General features: G+C 45.9%; 1 protein-coding gene across 1 annotated transcript in view; it reads left to right on the forward strand.

The window, feature by feature from the left end:
• The window catches only part of LOC110499821 (exocyst complex component 4), a 237,494-nt gene that overhangs the window by 200,066 nt on the left and 18,655 nt on the right, over nt 1-18,773 (forward strand). The window contains exons 15-17 of the mRNA XM_036957071.1: nt 3,398-3,539; nt 10,523-10,701; nt 11,496-11,655. Coding sequence (XP_036812966.1) covers nt 3,398-3,539; nt 10,523-10,701; nt 11,496-11,655 — 481 coding nt within the window. The remainder of the gene's footprint in view (nt 1-3,397; nt 3,540-10,522; nt 10,702-11,495; nt 11,656-18,773) is intronic.

An 18,773-nucleotide genomic window follows, 5' to 3' on the forward strand; every position in this document is an offset into this window, starting at 1 on the left:
TCTTTCGTCTTAGTTCTCCCTGGTTCTCTTTAGTTCTCCTTCGTCCTAGTTCTCTCTGGTTCTCTTTAGTTCTCCTTCGTCCTAGTTCTCCCTGGTTCTCTTTAGTTCTCTTTCGTCTTAGTCACCCTGGTTCTCTTTAGTTCTCTTTCGTCCTAGTTCTCCCTGGTTCTCTTTAGTTCTCCTTCGTCCTAGTTCTCCCTGGTTCTCTTTAGTTCTCCTTCGTCCTAGTTCTCCCTGGTTCTCTTTCGTCTTAGTCACCCTGGTTCTCTTTAGTTCTCTTTCGTCCTAGTTCTCCCTGGTTCTCTTTAGTTCTCCTTCGTCCTAGTTCTCTCTGGTTCTCTTTAGTTCTCCTTCGTCCTAGTTCTCCCTGGTTCTCTTTAGTTCTCTTTCGTCTTAGTCACCCTGGTTCTCTTTAGTTCTCTTTCGTCCTAGTTCTCCCTGGTTCTCTTTAGTTCTCCTTCGTCCTAGTTCTCTCTGGTTCTCTTTAGTTCTCCTTCGTCCTAGTTCTCCCTGGTTCTCTTTAGTTCTCTTTCGTCTTAGTCACCCTGGTTCTCTTTAGTTCTCTTTCGTCCTAGTTCTCCCTGGTTCTCTTTAGTTCTCCTTCGTCCTAGTTCTCTCTGGTTCTCTTTAGTTCTCCTTCGTCCTAGTTCTCCCTGGTTCTCTTTAGTTCTCTTTCGTCTTAGTCACCCTGGTTCTCTTTAGTTCTCCTTCGTCCTAGTTCTCCCTGGTTCTCTTTAGTTCTCTTTCGTCTTAGTCACCCTGGTTCTCTTTAGTTCTCTTTCGTCCTAGTTCTCCCTGGTTCTCTTTAGTTCTCCTTCGTCCTAGTTCTCTCTGGTTCTCTTTAGTTCTCCTTCGTCCTAGTTCTCCCTGGTTCTCTTTAGTTCTCTTTCGTCTTAGTCACCCTGGTTCTCTTTAGTTCTCTTTCGTCCTAGTTCTCCCTGGTTCTCTTTAGTTCTCCTTCGTCCTAGTTCTCTCTGGTTCTCTTTAGTTCTCCTTCGTCCTAGTTCTCCCTGGTTCTCTTTAGTTCTCCTTCGTCCTAGTTCTCTCTGGTTCTCTTTAGTTCTCTTTCGTCCTAGTTCTCCCTGGTTCTCTTTAGTTCTCCTTCATCCTAGTTCTCCCTGGTTCTCTTTAGTTCTCTTTCGTCCTAGTTCTCCCTGGTTCTCTTTAGTTCTCCTTCGTCCTAGTTCTCCCTGGTTCTCTTTAGTTCTCCTTCATCCTAGTTCTTCCATATATTTATATGTATATATTCTTATTCCATTCCTTTACTTAGATGTGTTTGTATTAGGTAGTTGTTTTGATTTAGTTAGATTGCATGTTAGATATTACTACGCTGTCGGAACTAGAAGCACATGCATTTCACTCCGCTCACAATAACATCTGCTAACCATGTGTATGTGACCAATACCATTTTGATTTGATTTGGTTCTCCTCCTGGTTCTTGTAATTGAGATCTGGCATATGTGGAATTGTCCTGGGTTCTCGAGGTGTGGAATGGTCCTGGGTTCTCGATAAGAGGTGTGGAATGGTCCTGGGTTCTCGGGAAGAAGTGTAGAATGGTCCTGGGTTCTCAAGACGAGGTGTGGAATGGTCCTGGGTTCTCGGGAAGAGGTGTGGAATGGTCCTGGGTTCTCGATAAGAGGTGTGGAATGGTCCTGGGTTCTCAAGATAAGGTGTGGAATGGTCCTGGGTTCTCGGGAAGAGGTGTGGAATGGTCCTGTGTTCTCGGGAAGAGGTGTGGAATGGTCCTGGGTTCTCAGGAAGAGGTGTGGAATGGTCCTGGGTTCTCGGGAAGAGGTGTGGAATGATCCTGGGTTCTCGGGGAGAGGTGTGGAATGGTCCTGGGTTCTCAAGATGAGGTGTGGAATGGTCCTGGGTTCTCGGGAAGAAGTGAAGAATGGTCCTGGGTTCTCAAGATGAGGTGTGGAATGGTCCTGGGTTCTCGGGAAGAGGTGTGGAATGGTCCTGGGTTCTCGATAAGAGGTGTGGAATGGTCCTGGGTTCTCAAGATGAGTTGTGGAATGGTCCTGGGTTCTCGGGAAGAGGTGTGGAATGGTCCTGGGTTCTCGGGAAGAGGTGTGGAATGGTCCTGGGTTCTCGGGAAGAGGTGTGGAATGGTCCTGGGTTCTCGGGAAGAGGTGTGGAATGGTCCTGGGTTCTCGGGAAGAGGTGTGGAATGGTCCTGGGTTCTCGATATGAGGTGTGGAATGGTCCTGGGTTCTCAAGATGAGGTGTGGAATGGTCCTGGGTTCTCGGGAAGAGGTGTGGAATGGTCCTGGGTTCTCGATATGAGGTGTGGAATGGTCCTGGGTTCTCAAGATGAGGTGTGGAATGGTCCTGGGTTCTCGGGAAGAGGTGTGGAATGGTCCTGGGTTCTCAAGATGAGGTGTGGAATGGTCCTGGGTTCTCGATAAGAGGTGTGGAATGGTCCTGGGTTCTCAAGATGAGGTGTGGAATGGTCCTGGGTTGTCGGGAAGAGGTGTGGAATGGTCCTGGGTTCTCGGGAAGAGGTGTGGAATGGTCCTGGGTTCTCGGGAAGAGGTGTGGAATGGTCCTGGGTTCTCGGGGAGAGGTGTGGAATGGTCCTGGGTTCTCGGGGAGAGGTGTGGAATGGTCCTGGGTTCTCAAGATGAGGTGTGGAATGGTCCTGGGTTCTCAAGATGAGGTGTGGAATGGTCCTGGGTTCTCGGGAAGAGGTGTGGAATGGTCCTGGGTTCTCGATAAGAGGTGTGGAATGGTCCTGGGTTCTCGGGGAGAGGTGTGGAATGGTCCTGGGTTCTCAAGATGAGGTGTGGAATGTCCTGGGTTCTCGAGAAGAGGTGTGGAATGGTCCTGGGTTCTCGAGAAGAGGTGTGGAATGGTCCTGGGTTCTCAAGATGAGTTGTGGAATGGTCCTGGGTTCTCGGGAAGAGGTGTGGAATGGTCCTGGGTTCTCGGGGAGAGGTGTGGAATGTCCTGGGTTCTCGGGAAGAGGTGTGAAATGGTCCTGGGTTCTCGGGGAGAGGTGTGGAATGTCCTGGGTTCTCAAGATGAGGTGTGGAATGGTCCTGGGTTCTCAAGATGAGGTGTGGAATGGTCCTGGGTTCTCAAGATGAGGTGTGGAATGGTCCTGGGTTCTCAAGATGAGGTGTGGAATGGTCCTGGGTTCTCAAGATGAGGTGTGGAATGGTCCTGGGTTCTCAAGATGAGGTGTGGAATGGTCCTGGGTACTCAAGATGAGGTGTGGAATGGTCCTGGGTTCTCAAGATGAGGTGTGGAATGGTCCTGGGTACTCAAGATGAGGTGTGGAATGGTCCTGGGTACTCGAAGAGAGGTGTGGGAAACACTGCTGTGGTATTTTTTATATTTAGCTATAATGTAACGTGTGTGTGTGTGTGTGTGTGTGTGTGTGTGTGTTCAGGTGGATCTCCAGGCTCGGACCCCCAGGTGACCAATGAGAGTGTCCGCAGCAGGGACCAGATCCTCCAGACTCTGACTGACCTGTCCAGGGCCTTCCAGGACATCGCTGACCGCTGTCTGCTGGTCCTCCACCTGGAGGTCAGGTACGTACGGACATGGACTCTCCAGGATAAACACCCAGCCTGGGTCATGTTCACAATGACCTTTTCCTATTGGTCATGTTCACAATGACCTTTTCCTATTGGTCATGTTCACAATGACCTTTTCCTATTGGTCATGTTCATAATGACCTTTTCCTATTGGTCATGTTCATAATGACCTTTTCCTATTGGTCATGTTCACAATGACCTTTTCCTATTGGTCATGTTCACAATGACCTTTTCCTATTGGTCATGTTCATAATGACCTTTTCCTATTGGTCATGTTCATAATGACCTTTTCCTATTGGTCATGTTCACAATGACCTTTTCCTATTGGTCATGTTCATAATGACCTTTTCCTATTGGTCATGTTCACAATGACCTTTTCCTATTGGTCATGTTCACAATTACCTTTTCCTATTGGTCATGTTCACAATGACCTTTTCCTATTGGTCATGTTCATAATGACCTTTTCCTATTGGTCATGTTCATAATGACCTTTTCCTATTGGTCATGTTCATAATGACCTTTTCCTATTGGTCATGTTCACAATGACCTTTCCCTATTGGTCAAGTACAGATCATACTACCGCCCGCTTCACTCTGTTTTCTTTTATTTAGTCCCTAGCGAACACAACCGTGATTTCTAGAATCTTCCTCTCAATGGTTTCCCAGTGTTCTTCAGTCCTGGTCCTGAGTGGGGGCAGACTGAGTTAGCAGGCTGATGTTCTGTCAGACTACCATGTTGACTGTCAGACCTTGAATAGTTCCACCTATGAATTTGAGAGCGGTTACATTCGTTCAGCCCCATCCTTCAACTTTATAGCTCACCAAGTGGCAGGACTATCGTTTTTAATTTTACAACCCCTTTAGGTGTATATATGTATATGATTATTATTAGATAACATATTGAATTTAGGCTTTAGTACCATACCCCACATTGATAACACATTCATAAAACAGTCATAAGGAATAAGGTTTTGAAGTGTCTGTCCTATATCTAGGAGATATAAGGAAGCTCAGGAGATATATATATATTTTTTAAATACATATTTAACCCCTTTTATGGGGTAGGCACAACATCTGTTTCCTTCAGACTAGTTCGTGTGTAGCCCAAAATGTTCAGACACTACAAACAGAGGTTGGCAAATGGACGGTCCCGACTTCAGACGAGTCCCCTGACACTTGTGGAGACCACCATCGTGTTTGGGATGTCTAAATGGTCTGACTAACACCACTCTAGCTCTGCCACCTTTCACTGCAGATGAGGAAGTGTGACAATGGTGGTGGATTGAGACTCATCCAATAAAATAAAACAGATATCTCTAGCTTAAACTGATGGATTGTGATGGGATAAAAAATACAACTGAGATGACTTAGATTGGTGCACCGGTGTGTCAGTCAACTGGAGGGGGTTAAACAAGTGCAAGACAATCTAATAATACATTCAGACCAATGTCTCCCTGCAGATCCAGTGAGTTCACCCATTAACGTCTAAAACAAGTGATCCTCCAACCAGACCCAGAAAACAACCAACTCTCTCTTCATCAACAGCCCCCATCTCCTCCTTCCTCTCCAACCAGACCCAGAAAACAACCAACTCTCTCTCCATCAACAGCCCCCATCTCCTCCTTCCTCTCCAACCAGACCCAGAAAACAACCAACTCTCTCTCCATCAACAGCCCCCATCTCCTCCTTCCTCTCTTTATCCCTCCATCTCCTCCTTCTTCTCTTTATCCCTCCATCACCTCCTTCCTTTCTTTATCCCTCCATCTCATCCTTCCTCTCTTTATCCCTCCATCTCCTCCTTCTCTTTATCCCTCCATCTCCTCCTTCTTCTCTTTATCCCTCCATCACCTCCTTCCTTTCTTTATCCCTCCATCTCATCCTTCCTCTCTTTATCCCTCCATCTCCTCCTTCTCTTTATCCCTCCATCACCTCCTTCCTCTCTTTATCCCTCCATCACCTCCTTCCTCTCTTTATCCCTCCATCACCTCCTTCTCTTTATCCCTCCATCTCCTCCTTCTCTTTATCCCTCCGTCTCCTCCTTCCTCTCTTTATCCCTCATCACCTCCTTCCTCTGTTTATCCATCCGTCTCCTCCTTCCTCACTTTATCCCTCCGTCACCTCCTTCCTCTCTTTATCCCTCCATCTCCTCCTTCCTCTCTTTATCCCTCCATCACCTCCTTCCTCTCTTTATCCCTCCATCTCCTCCTTCTCTTTATCCCTCCATCTCCTCCTTCCTCTCTTTATCCCTCCATCTCCTCCTTCCTCTCTTTATCCCTCCGTCACCTCCTTCCTCTCTTTATCCCTCCGTCACCTCCTTCCTCTCTTTATCCCTCCATCTCCTCCTTCTCTTTATCCCTCCATCTCCTCCTTCTCTTTATCCCTCCATCACCTCCTTCCTCCCTTTATCCCTCCATCTCCTCCTTCCTCTCTTTATCCCTCCATCTCCTCCTTCCTCTCTTTATCCCTCCATCCCTCATCATGGCTCTGAGATATTGTTTCTCTTCTGCAGTAATGTTTATGATCGCCCTGAAAAAAGAGAGGGGGCGAGAAACCCTCCCTGAGCTCTGCACTGCTCTCTACTACTCCACGCCTTATTGACTTTTACCCATCAACCACATTTCCCCCGACAGTAACGGTGGCAAATGATGCCATCAGGAAGAGGAGAGGAAGAGGAAGAAAGAGAGAGATGCAGAGAGGGAAGGAGTGTGAGAGGGGGTGGGAAAGGAAGGGAGAGAGAAGGAGAAAAAGAGAGAGAGCGAGAGGGTGTTGGTTTTTATGTCTCCACTCATGTTTTTAATAGCCACCGGGGCCGAAGATGGTTTTTGGGGGTTCTGATGATGATGATGGTTTTTGGGGGTTCTGATGAAGATGGTTTTTGGGGGTTCTGATGAAGGTGGTCTTTGGGGGTTCTGATGAAGGTGTGAGCAGCCAGAGATCATGTATCAGTCAGGTGTTTTGGGAAACTAAGCACCCCCATGGTGGCTCTTGGATTAGAACGTCACACTTGGACAAATGTGTTGAAAGACAGAGGTGGAGGGGAGACATTAGATTAAGTTACAGTAGACTGATATCTACATATCACAATCTGTCCTGATAGTTACATGGTGGATGAATTCAGTCAAACATCCCAGTAGAGCTGAGCAATACATTTCCACTACCGCGTTTTCATTCTCCTTTATATACTAGTTAATGGGACATTAATCCTTTATATACTAGTTAATGGGACATCAATCCTTTATATACTAGTTAATGGGACATCAATCCTTTATATACTAGTTAATGGGACATCAAGCCTTTATGTAGTAGTAAATGGGACATCAATCCTTTATATACTAGTTAATGGGACATCAAGCCTTTATATACTAGTTAATGGGACATCAATCCTTTATGTAGTAGTTAATGGGACATCAAACCTTTATATACTAGTTAATGGGACATCAACCCTTTATATACTAGTTAATGGGACATCAACCCTTTATATACTAGTTAATGGGACATCAAGCCTTTATATACTAGTTAATGGGACATCAATCCTTCATGTAGTAGTTAATGGGACATCACTCCTTTATATACTAGTTAATGGGACATCAAGCCTTTATATACTAGTTAATGGGACATCAAGCCTTTATATACTAGTAAATGGGACATCAATCCTTTATATACTAGTTAATGGGACATCAATCCTTTATATACTAGTTAATGGGACATCAAGCCTTTATATACTAGTTAATGGGACATCAATCCTTTATATACTAGTTAATGGGACATCAAGCCTTTATATACTAGTTAATGGGACATCAATCCTTTATATACTAGTTAATGGGACATCAAGCCTTTATATACTAGTTAATGGGACATCAAGCCTTTATATACTAGTTAATGGGACATCAATCCTTTATATACTAGTTAATGGGACATCAAGCCTTTATATACTAGTTAATGGGACATAAATCCTTTATATACTAGTTAATGGGACATCAATCCTTTATATACTAGTTAATGGGACATCAAGCCTTTATATACTAGTTAATGGGACATCAATCCTTTATATACTAGTTAATGGGACATCAAGCCTTTATATACTAGTTAATGGGACATCAATCCTTTATATACTAGTTAATGGGACATCAAGCCTTTATATACTAGTTAATGGGACATCAAGCCTTTATATACTAGTTAATGGGACATCAATCCTTTATATACTAGTTAATGGGACATCAAGCCTTTATATACTAGTTAATGGGACATAAATCCTTTATATACTAGTTAATGGGACATCAATCCTTTATATACTAGTTAATGGGACATCAACCCTTTATATACTAGTTAATGGGACATCAATCCTTTATATACTAGTTAATGGGACATCAATCCTTTATATACTAGTAAATGGGACATCAAGCCTTTATATACTAGTTAATGGGACATCAATCCTTTATATACTAGTTAATGGGACATCAATTGTCCCATTTAACAATCACCCATATTAGCAAAGTTATTTAATTTCAAACTTCTCATTGGTCTAGAATAGGCTACTTATCATAATGAATGATATCAGCAAAATGCCTGCGATAAGTAACACTAGGCTGATTCCATCACCATCATGACTTCATCTACCTGTAGGGTTTGGTTGGACTAAACACACATCAACAATATGTCTCTCTCCTCTTTTCATCCGTCTCTCCTCTCTCCTCATCTGTCTCTCCTCTCTCCTCATCTGTCTCTCCTCTCTCCTCATCTGTCTCTCCTCTCTCCTCATCTGTCTCTCCTCTCTCCTCATCTGTCTCTCCTCTCTCCTCATCTGTCTCTCCCCTCTCCTCATCTGTCTCTCCTCTCTCCTCCCCTCATCTGTCTCTCCTCTCTCCTCATCTGTCTCTCCTCTCTCCTCATCTGTCTCTCCTCTCTCCTCCCCTCATGTCTCTCCTCTCTCCTCCCCTCATGTCTCTCCTCTCTCCTCATCTGTCTCTCCTCTCTCCTCATCTGTCTCTCCTCTCTCCTCATCTGTCTCTCCTCTCTCCTCATCCGTCTCTCCTCTCTCCTCATCTGTCTCTCCTCTCTCCTCATCTGTATCTCCTCTCTCCTCATCTGTCTCTCCTCTCTCCTCATCTGTCTCTCCTCTCTCCTCCCCTCATGTCTCTCCTCTCTCCTCCCCTCATGTCTCTCCTCTCATCTGTCTATCCTCTCTCCTCCCCTCATCTATCTATCCTCTCTCCTCCCCTCATCTGTCTATCCTCTCTCCTCCCCTCATCTGTCTATCCTCTCTCCTCCCCTCATCTATCTCTCCTCTCTCCTCCCCTCATCTATTTCTCCTCTCTCCTCCCCTCATCTATCTCTCCTCTCATCTATCTATCCTCTCTCCTCCCCTCATCTATCTATCCTCTCTCCTCCCCTCCTCTATCTATCCTCTCTCCTCCCCTCCTCTATCTCTCCTCCCCTCGTCTGTCTATCCTCTCTCCTCATCTGTCTCTCTTCTCTCCTCCCCTCATCTGTCTATCCTCTCTCATCCCCTGATCTGCCTCCTCTTTCTCCTCCCCTCCTCCCCTCATCTGTTTATACTCTCTCCTCCCCTCATCTGTCTATCCTCTCTCCTCCCCTCATCTGTCTATCCTCTCTCCTCCCCTCATCTGTCTATCCTCTCTCCTCCCTTCATCTATCTATCCTCTCTCCTCCGCTCATCTATCTATCCTCTCTCCTCCCCTCATCTATCTATCCTTTCTCCTCCGCTCATCTATCTATACTCTCTCCTCCCCTCATCTGTCTATCCTCTCTCCTCCCCTCATCTGTCTATCCTCTCTCCTCCCCTCATCTATCTATCCTCTCTCCTCCCCTCATCTGTCTATCCTCTCTCCTCATCTGTCTCTCTTCTCTCCTCCCCTCATCTGTCTATCCTCTCTCCTCCCCTGATCTGCCTCCTCTTTCTCCTCCCCTCCTCCCCTCATCTGTTTATCCTCTCTCCTCCCCTCATCTGTCTATCCTCTCTCCTCCCCTCATCTGTCTATCCTCTCTCCTCCCCTCATCTATCTATCCTCTCTCCTCCGCTCATCTGTCTATCCTCCCTCCTCATCTGTCTATCCTCTCTCCTCCCCTCATCTGTCTATCCTCTCTCCTCCCCTCATCTATCTATCCTCTCTCCTCCGCTCATCTATCTATCCTCTCTCCTCCCCTCATCTGTCTATCCTCTCTCCTCCGCTCATCTATCTATCCTCTCTCCTCCCCTCATCTGTCTATCCTCTCTCCTCCCCTCATCTGTCTATCCTCTCTCCTCATCTGTCTCTCTTCTCTCCTCCCCTGATCTGTCTCCTCTTTCTCCTCCACTCCTCTCTCTCTCCTCCCCTCCTCTATCTCTCCTCTCTCCTCATCTGTCTCTCTTCTCTCCTCCCCTCATCTGTCTATCCTCTCTCCTCCCCTCATCTATCTATCCTTTCTCCTCCCCTCATCTGTCTATCCTCTCTCCTCCCCTCATCTATCTATCCTCTCTCCTCCCCTCATCTATCTATCCTCTCTCCTCCCCTCATCTGTCTATCCTCTCTCCTCCCCTCCTCTATCTCTCCTCTCTCCTCATCTGTCTCTCTTCTCTCCTCCCCTGATCTGTCTCCTCTTTCTCCTCCCCTCCTCCCCTCCTCTATATCTCCTCTCTCCTCATCTGTCTCTCTTCTCTTCTCCCCTCATCTGTCTATCCTCTCCTCATCTGTTTCTTCTCTCTTCTCCATCTATCTATCCTCTCTGCTCCCCTCATCTGTTTCTTCTCTCTTCCCCTCATCTATCTATCCTCTGCTCTCATCTGTTTCTCCTCTCTCTTCTCCTCATCTCTCTCTCCTCTCTGCTCATCTATTTCTCCTCTCTCTTCCCCTCATCTATCTCTCCTCTCTCCTCATCTATCTCTCCTCTCTCCTCATCTATCTCTCCTCTCTCCTCATCTGTTTCTCCTCTCGCTTGCCCTCATCTATCTCTCCTCATCTGTCTCTCTTCTCCTCTCAGAGTGCATTGTTTCCACTACCTGATTCCCCTGGCCAAGCAGGGGAACTATGCCATAGTGGCCAACGTGGAGAGCATGGACTACGACCCCTTGGTGGTCAAACTCAACAAGGACATCAGCGCCATCGAGGAGGTGATGGGCGCCGCTCTGCAGCAGCACAAGTTCCAGTACATCTTTGAAGGTAAGTCTGTTGTTGTGGGTCGTCCATGATAATGTCATGTGTTGAGAATGTAATTATATTGATTCTATTGGCTTAATGTACTTGTTTCACCTGACTGTGCTCAGGTCAATGTGTGCCTGTATTATCCCTGTGTCTTTTTGGGGTACAAATGTCCACTGCGGTGATCAATAAAAGTGTTGTCTACTGGGATGTATTCTGCAGTATGTGACTGGTATGTGTTTTCTCTCTCTTCACGTTCTCTTGCACTTTCTCTTCTTTCCTCTCGTCTATCTCTCTCTCTCTCTCTCTCTCTCTCTCTCTTGTCTCTCCTCTCTCTCTTTTCTCTTCTCTCATCTCTCTCTTCTCTCCTCTCTTCTCTCCTCTCTCTCTCTTCTCTTCTCTCCTCTCCTCTCTCTCCTCTCGTCTCTCCTCTCTCTCTCTTCTCTCCTCTCGTCTCTCCTCTCCTCTCTCGTCTCTCATCTCTCTCTTCTCTCGTCTCCTCTCTCTTTTCTCTTCTCTTCTCTCCTCTCTCTTTTCTCTTCTCTCATTTCTCTCCTCTCGTCTCTCTCTCTTCTCTTCTCTCTTTTGTGCTCTCTGTCTCCCTCTCTCTCCCCTTCTCGCACTCTCTCTCCCTCTCTCTCTCTCTCTCTCTCTCTCTCTCCCTCTCTCTCTGTCTGTCTCTCCCTCTTCTCTTCTCTTCTCTCCCTCTCTCTCTCTCTCTCTCTCTCTCTCTCTCTCTCTCTCTCTCTCCCTCTCTCTCTGTCTGTCTGCCTCTCTCTGTCTGTCTCTCTCTGTCTGTCTCTGTCTGTCTGTAGGTCTTGGCCACCTGATCTCCTGTATTCTGATCAATGGAGCCCAGTACTTTAAGAGGATCAGTGAGTCTGGCATCAAGAAGATGTGTAGGAACATCTTTGTCCTGCAGCAGAACCTCACCAACATCACCATGTCTAGAGAGGCCGACCTGGACTTCGCTAGGTGAGACATACACACAGGAAGGGGACAAGAAAGACAGGGTAAGAGATGGATAAACAGGACGGAAGGATAGAGAGGGGAGACAAAGGGCTAGAAATAGCAAAGAGGATGAGAGAAGAGGAGGGCAAATCAAAGTAGAGAGAGAGAGATAATCTAAGTTATTCAGTGGGAGGTTGTGTCTCAGAAGGACACAGGACAGCTTTATTTGGACGGATCAATGTGTAATCGTTGTCTTCCTGCCCTCTGTCCCTCTCTCTCGCTGTACCTCTCTTCTGCAGTCCTTCTTTCTCACTCCCTTTCTCCCCCTCTGTTCTGCATGTTCAACCATCATACAGAACTGCACCAATCTACACCCCATGAGTGAGTGAGAGCACCAGATGGGAGGGGGTACAGTGCATTCAGAAACTATTCAGACCCCTTGACTTTTTCAACGTTATTTTACGTTGCGACCTTATTCTCAAATCGATAAAAACATTGTTTTATCCTCATCAATCTACTCACAATACTGTATCCCATAATGACAAACCAAAAACAGGTTTTTAGTCATTTTTGCCAGTTTATAAAAAATAAAAAATCTCATTTACAGAAGTATTCAGACCCTTTACTCTGTACTTTGTTGAAGCATCTTTGGCAGCAATTATTCTTGGGTATGACGCTACAAGCTTGGCACACCTGTATTTGGGGAGTTTCTCCTATTCTTCTCTGCAGATCCTCTCAAGCTCTGTCAGGTTTTCATCAAGGATCTCTTGTAATTTGCTTTATTTATCTTTCCCTCGATCCTGACTAGTCTCCCAGTCCCTGCCGCTGAAAAACATCCCCACAGCATGACGCCTCCACCACCATGCTTCACTGTAGGGATGGTGCCATGTTTCCACCAGACGTGACACTTGGCTTTCAGGCCAAAGAGTTCAATCTTGGTTTCATCAGAACAGAGAATCTTGTTTCTCATGGTCTGAGAGTCTTTAGGTTCCTTTTGGCGAGCTCCAAGCGGGCTGTCATCTGCCTTTTACTGAGGAGTGGCTTCCATCTAGCCACTCTAACATAAAGGTCTGATTGGTGGAGTGCTGCAGAGATGGTTGTCCTTCTGGAAGGTTCTCCCATCTCCACAGAGGAACTCTGGAGCTCTGTCAGAGTGACCATCGGGTTCTTGGTCACCTCCCTGACCAAGGCCTTTCGCCCCCTATTGATCGGTTTGGCTGGGCGACCAGCTCTTGGAAGAGTTTTGGTGGTTTCAAACTTCTTCCATTTATGATGGAGGCCACTGTGTTCTTGGGGACCTTCAATAATGCAGAAATGTTTTGTTACCCTTCCCCAGATCTGTGCCTCGACACAATCCTGTCTCAGAGCTCTACAGACAATTCCTTTGACCTCATGGCTTGGTTTTTGCTCTGACATGCACTGTCAACTGTGGGACCTTATATAGACAGGGGTGCTTTTGCAAATCATGTCCAATCAATTGTATTTACCACAGGTGGCTCAATTCTGAGTCTCATAACAAAGGGTCTGGATACTTATGTAAATACGTTTTCTTTTATTTATTTGACAACATGTCTTAAAACCTGTTTTTGCTTTGTCATTATGGGGTATTGTGATGTCATTATGGGGTATTGTGATGTCATTATGGGGTATTGTGATGTCATTATGGGGTATTGTGATGTCATTATGGGGTATTGTGTGTAGATTGATGAGGGGAAAAAGTAATATAATCCATTTTAGAATAAGGCTGTAACGTAATAAAATGTGGGAAAAGTCAAGGGGTCTGAATACTTTCTGAATGCACTTTAGGTCAATAAATCCCTCACCAAATGTCCACCAGTGTCCTCCAACACCACTGACATGTGACTGGTGTTTTGACATATTAGCAGGAATATAGTGTGTGATGAACACCCTTTGCACACCTTTCTGATGTGGTGGAAAGCGTTTATGTACCAATACGGTAAATTAGCGTTGTCAGCTTATATATTGAACACTGTTAGCCCAGCCTTTTATTTACCAGTTCACCCCTGTGATGTTATCAGTGCTCTTCTACCAGAGGCATTATAAGGGACCTTGACATGTCCTTTCAGGTATTTTTCTGGAGACTTCAATATATCAATATATTTTCACCAAACATAAAACAATACAAGGTCATTTAATGGACTCGTTGGACTGTAAACCAAAAGGCTTAAGACACCTAATCAAAGTCTAGACTACCTCAATCCCCCCAAAACCCAATCGTTAGATTTTCACTAGCTTTGCCAATCTCCATGCGATGTCCTTCTATACAATGTATGTCAGTCGGATGCCGTCTTGTCTGTGAATGTGTGTACAACAGGGTTTCCCAAACCCGGTGCAGGCTTTGGTTTTTGCCTCAGTGCTACACAGCTGAATCAATTAACCAACTCATCATCAAGCGTTGATAATTTGAGTCAGCTGTGTAGTGCTGGGGCAAAAACTAAAACGTGCACCCAGGGGGAGGCCCCAAGAAAGAGTTTTGGAAACGTTGAAGACCCCGGTGATAACTGTGCTGGCTTGACAGAGTTTTGGAAACGTTGAAGACCCCGGTGATAACTGTGCTGGCTTGACAGAGTTTTGGAAACGTTGAAGACCCCGGTGATAACTGTGCTGGCTTGAAGGAGTTTTGGAAACGTCGAAGACCCCGGTGATAACTGTGCTGGCTTGAAGGAGTTTGTCTCGTTAGGGTCTTGCCTAGCTCCATAGCGGTGCTGTTGTCTGATGGCAGGATAGTAGTATAGAGGGGACCGGCGGAGCCTTGGTTCGTCTGTTATTTCTACTCCCTTTCACCTCCACAGTATGTGGGATGGTCTCTCTCTTTCTCTGTTTCTTTCTCATTCATTCTCTCTAGATTTTTCTCTCATTAATTTATTCTCTCTCGCTCTCTCTGCCTCACTCTCTTCGACTCCCTCTCTCTTGCCGTCTCGCGCTCTCTCTGCCTCACTCTCTTCGACTCCCTCTCTCTTCGACTCTCTCTCTCGCCGTCTCTCTTTCTCTCGCCGTCTCTCTCTCTCTCTCACTCTCTCTCATTACATCTCTCTCTCTTTCTCTCTCTCTCTCTCTCTCTCTCCCTCTCATTACATCTCTCTCTTTCTCTCATGTATTCTCTCTCTCTGATGACAGTGTGGGTGCTGTAGGGGTTGATACATCTCTCTGATGACAGTGTTGGCTCCTGTAGGGATTGATACATCTCTCTCTCTCTGATGACAGTGTGGGTGCTGTAGGGATTGATACATCTCTCTCTCTGATGACAGTGTGTGTGCTGTAGGGGTTGATACATCTCTCTCTCTGATGACAGTGTGGGTGCTGTAGGGGTTGATACATCTCTCTCTCTGATGACAGTGTGGGTGCTGTAGGGATTGATACATCTCTCTCTCTGATGACAGTGTGGGAGGACAACCTCTTTCAAAAGGCCAGAAAGAAGGGACAGAAAGAGGGAGAGTAAGAGAACACAAGACATGTTCACCCTTCCTTCAGCCCAGTCTCAGACTGAATAAAGGGAAGAAAAGGCCAGGAGAATAAGAGAAGGAAAGAATAGTCAGTCATTGATTGAAGAACGGTAGAAGAGGAGGAATAGAGGAGAAAGCCGTGGTGCTGTGAGTGGCTCCTGTGGTTGACCCTGGAAAGGACACAGTAATAACCATCGATCCCAATTACAACTGAGAAGCCCAATATCCAGCAGCACTGTAGCTAGCTCTACCCAATGAAACACACATATATACACACACACACATATATATATATATATATACACACACACACATATATATACACACACACACACACATATATATACATACACACACAGATACAGTGCCTTGCGAAAGTATTCGGCCCCCTTGAACTTTGCGACCTTTTGCCACATTTCAGGCTTCAAACATAAAGATATAAAACTGTATTTTTTTGTGAAGAATCAACAACAAGTGGGACACAATCATGAAGTGGAACGACATTTATTGGATATTTCAAACTTTTTTAACAAATCAAAAACTGAAAAATTGGGCGTGCAAAATTATTCAGCCCCCTTAAGTTAATACTTTGTAGCGCCACCTTTTGCTGCGATTACAGCTGTAAGTCGCTTGGGGTATGTCTCTATCAGTTTTGCACATCGAGAGACTGAATTTTTTTCCCATTCCTCCTTGCAAAACAGCTCGAGCTCAGTGAGGTTGGATGGAGAGCATTTGTGAACAGCAGTTTTCAGTTCTTTCCACAGATTCTCGATTGGATTCAGGTCTGGACTTTGACTTGGCCATTCTAACACCTGGATATGTTTATTTTTGAACCATTCCATTGTAGATTTTGCTTTATGTTTTGGATCATTGTCTTGTTGGAAGACAAATCTCCGTCCCAGTCTCAGGTCTTTTGCAGACTCCATCAGGTTTTCTTCCAGAATGGTCCTGTATTTGGCTCCATCCATCTTCCCATCAATTTTAACCATCTTCCCTGTCCCTGCTGAAGAAAATCAGGCCCAAACCATGATGCTGCCACCACCATGTTTGACAGTGGGTATGGTGTGTTCAGCTGTGTTGCTTTTACGCCAAACATAACGTTTTGCATTGTTGCCAAAAAGTTCAATTTTGGTTTCATCTGACCAGAGCACCTTCTTCCACATGTTTGGTGGGTCTCCCAGGTGGCTTGTGGCAAACTTTAAACAACACTTTTTATGGATATCTTTAAGAAATGGCTTTCTTCTTGCCACTCTTCCATAAAGGCCAGATTTGTGCAATATACGACTGATTGTTGTCCTATGGCCAGAGTCTCCCACCTCAGCTGTAGATCTCTGCACTTCATCCAGAGTGATCATGGGCCTCTTGGCTGCATCTCTGATCAGTCTTCTCCTTGTATGAGCTGAAAGTTTAGAGGGACGGCCAGTTCTTGGTAGATTTGCAGTGGTCTGATACTCCTTCCATTTCAATATTATCGCTTGCACAGTGCTCCTTGGGATGTTTAAAGCTTGGGAAATCTTTTTGTATCCAAATCCGGCTTTAAACTTCTTCACAACAGTATCTTGGACCTGCCTGGTGTGTTCCTTGTTCTTCATGATGCTCTCTGCGCTTTTAATGGACCTCTGAGACTATCACAGTGCAGGTGCATTTATACGGAGACTTGATTACACACAGGTGGATTGTATTTATCATCATTAGTCATTTAGGTCAACATTGGATCATTCAGAGATCCTCACTGAACTTCTGGAGAGAGTTTGCTGCACTGAAAGTAAAGGGGCTGAATAATTTTGCACGCCCAATTTTTCAGTTTTTGATTTGTTAAAAAAGTTTGAAATATCCAATAAATGTCGTTCCACTTCATGATTGTGTCCCACTTGTTGTTGATTCTTCACAAAAAAATACAGTTTTATATCTTTAAGTTTGAAGCCTGAAATGTGGCAAAAGGTCGCAAAGTTCAAGGGGGCCGAATACTTTCGCAAGGCACTGTATATATACACACACACACATATATACATACACACACACACATATATATACACACACACACACACACACACACACACACATATATACATACGCACACAGATATATGCACACAGATATGTATACATACACATATACACACACACACACAGAGTTCTGTGTGAAGTGGAAGGGTATGGAAACAGTGGCACCCAGTGGTCAAAGCTACAGTAGCTACTGCATATCTGTAATCAAGGCACAGGCCCTGAAATACTGCTGAAATGTCACATTTCAATGCTGGTGTGTTGAACTTTGTGTGACTGTTTGTTCAAATGTAATCTGTAGATATCAGGTTGAATTAATTCATTTTCATTTTTGTTATAACCGTTTCTGTAGTCTTTCAGTGCCTGTTATAGATGTCTGTGTGTGTGGTGTGAGGCGTGTCTGTGTGTGTGGTGTGAGGCGTGTGTGTGGTGTGAGGCGTGTCTGTGGTGTGAGGCGTGTCTGTGTGTGTGGTGTGAGGCGTGTCTGTGTGTGTGGTGTGAGGCGTGTCTGTGTGTGTGGTGTGAGGCGTGTCTGTGTGTGTGATGTGAGGCGTGTCTGTGTGTGTGGTGTGAGGCGTGTCTGTGTGTGATGTGAGGCGTGTCTGTGTGTGTGATGTCAGGCGTGTCTGTGTGTGATGTGAGGCGTGTCTGTGTGTGTGGTGTGAGGCGTGTCTGTGTGTGTGGGGTGAGGCGTGTCTGTGTGTGTGATGTCAGGCGTGTCTGTGTGTGTGATGTCAGGCGTGTCTGTGTGTGATGTGAAGCGGGTCTGTGTGTGTGATGTGAGGCGTGTCTGTGTGTGTGATGTGAGGCGTGTCTGTGTGTGTGATGTGAGGCGTGTCTGTGTGTGTGGTGTGAGGCGTGTCTGTGTGTGATGTTAGGCGTGTCTGTGTGTGTGATGTGAGGTGTGTCTGTGTGTGTGATGTGAGGCGTGTCTGTGTGTGTGATGTGAGGCGTGTCTGTGTGTGTGATGTGAGGCGTGTGTGTGATGTGAGGCGTGTCTGTGTGTGTGATGTGAGGCGTGTCTCTGTGTGTGATGTGAGGCGTGTCTGTGTGTGTGGTGTGAGGCGTGTCTGTGTGTGTGATGTGAGGCGTGTCTGTGTGTGTGATGTGAGGCGTGTCTGTGTGTGTGATGTGAGGCGTGTCTGTGTGTGTGATGTGAGGCGTGTCTGTGTGTGTGATGTGAGGCGTGTCTGTGTGTGTGACCTTGACCCAATATGCTTAGTCAGGCATAGTGTGCCCTGTTACACAAACACAAACACAGAGAGTGGCAGACATACACACCGGGAGTGGCTGACACACACACAGAGAGTGGCAGACACACACACACACACAGAGTGGCACACACACACACACACACATAGAGTGGCAGACACACACACACAGAGAGAGAGTGGCAGACACATATACACACGGAGTCACACACACACACCATCTGCTCAGAGACCGCTCTAGAGCCAGGTCCCATCCCATAGACCTGGACATGTCACTGGAACCTCTGATAAACCTCACATCTGTGTTTGTGTGTGTGTGGTTGTCTTTCTCTCTCCCCTCCATCTCTCTCTCTGTCTCTCTCTATTTCTCTCTCTTCCCCCATTACTCCTCTCTTTCTCTCTCCCTTCCATCTCTCTCTCTGTCTCTCTCTTCTCCCATTACTCCTCTCTTTCTCTCTCCCCTC

Source organism: Oncorhynchus mykiss, chromosome 21 (assembly GCF_013265735.2).
Source record: "Oncorhynchus mykiss isolate Arlee chromosome 21, USDA_OmykA_1.1, whole genome shotgun sequence".
NCBI lineage: Eukaryota > Metazoa > Chordata > Actinopteri > Salmoniformes > Salmonidae > Oncorhynchus > Oncorhynchus mykiss.